Source organism: Monopterus albus, unplaced genomic scaffold (genome assembly GCF_001952655.1).
Source record: "Monopterus albus unplaced genomic scaffold, M_albus_1.0 scaffold12214.1, whole genome shotgun sequence".
Lineage (NCBI taxonomy): Eukaryota > Metazoa > Chordata > Actinopteri > Synbranchiformes > Synbranchidae > Monopterus > Monopterus albus.
The window spans coordinates 1-348 of record NW_018140049.1 but is presented as its reverse complement, the minus strand read 5'-3'; the positions used below and the strand labels follow the sequence as shown (position 1 = coordinate 348).

Sequence of the window (348 nt, the reverse complement as noted above, 5' to 3'; positions counted from 1 at the left end):
GTGCAGTGACTCCTTCAGATTGTTTCTTTCTCATCAGGGGGCTGTGAAGGAGTACAAGGCCATGGCCTCCTGGTTCAGCTGGAATGAGCCTTATTACCGAAGCCGCTGCCGGGACCCAGCCAATGTGGTCACCGACACCCTGATGCTGGAGTTCAGCTGGCAGCTGAAGGAGGCAGAGAGAGAGGGAGGAGTACCGACGCCTCAAGACCGGAGTGGACTACAGCTGGCTGGCGAGCACGCCTCGCTCCTCCTACAACATCAGCATTGGGGAAAGGCTCAGCCTGGAGGGCCTCTGCTTCAAGGTGCCGCCATCCTGCTGTAGTTTCGTCATACTCAAGTAAGGAGCCA

At 57.8% G+C, this 348-nt stretch overlaps 1 protein-coding gene across 1 annotated transcript; it reads left to right on the top strand.

Annotated features, from left to right (window-relative positions):
* Positions 1 to 12: 12 nt before the first annotated feature.
* On the top strand, positions 13 to 337 carry LOC109954436 (protein RD3-like; the record flags this gene model as incomplete). The annotated part of the gene is given in 2 exon segments (XM_020589764.1): positions 13 to 180; positions 182 to 337. Coding segments are annotated over 2 exon segments (275 nt in total), but the record flags the coding sequence as incomplete, so codon positions are not given.
* Positions 338 to 348: the final 11 nt, after the last annotated feature.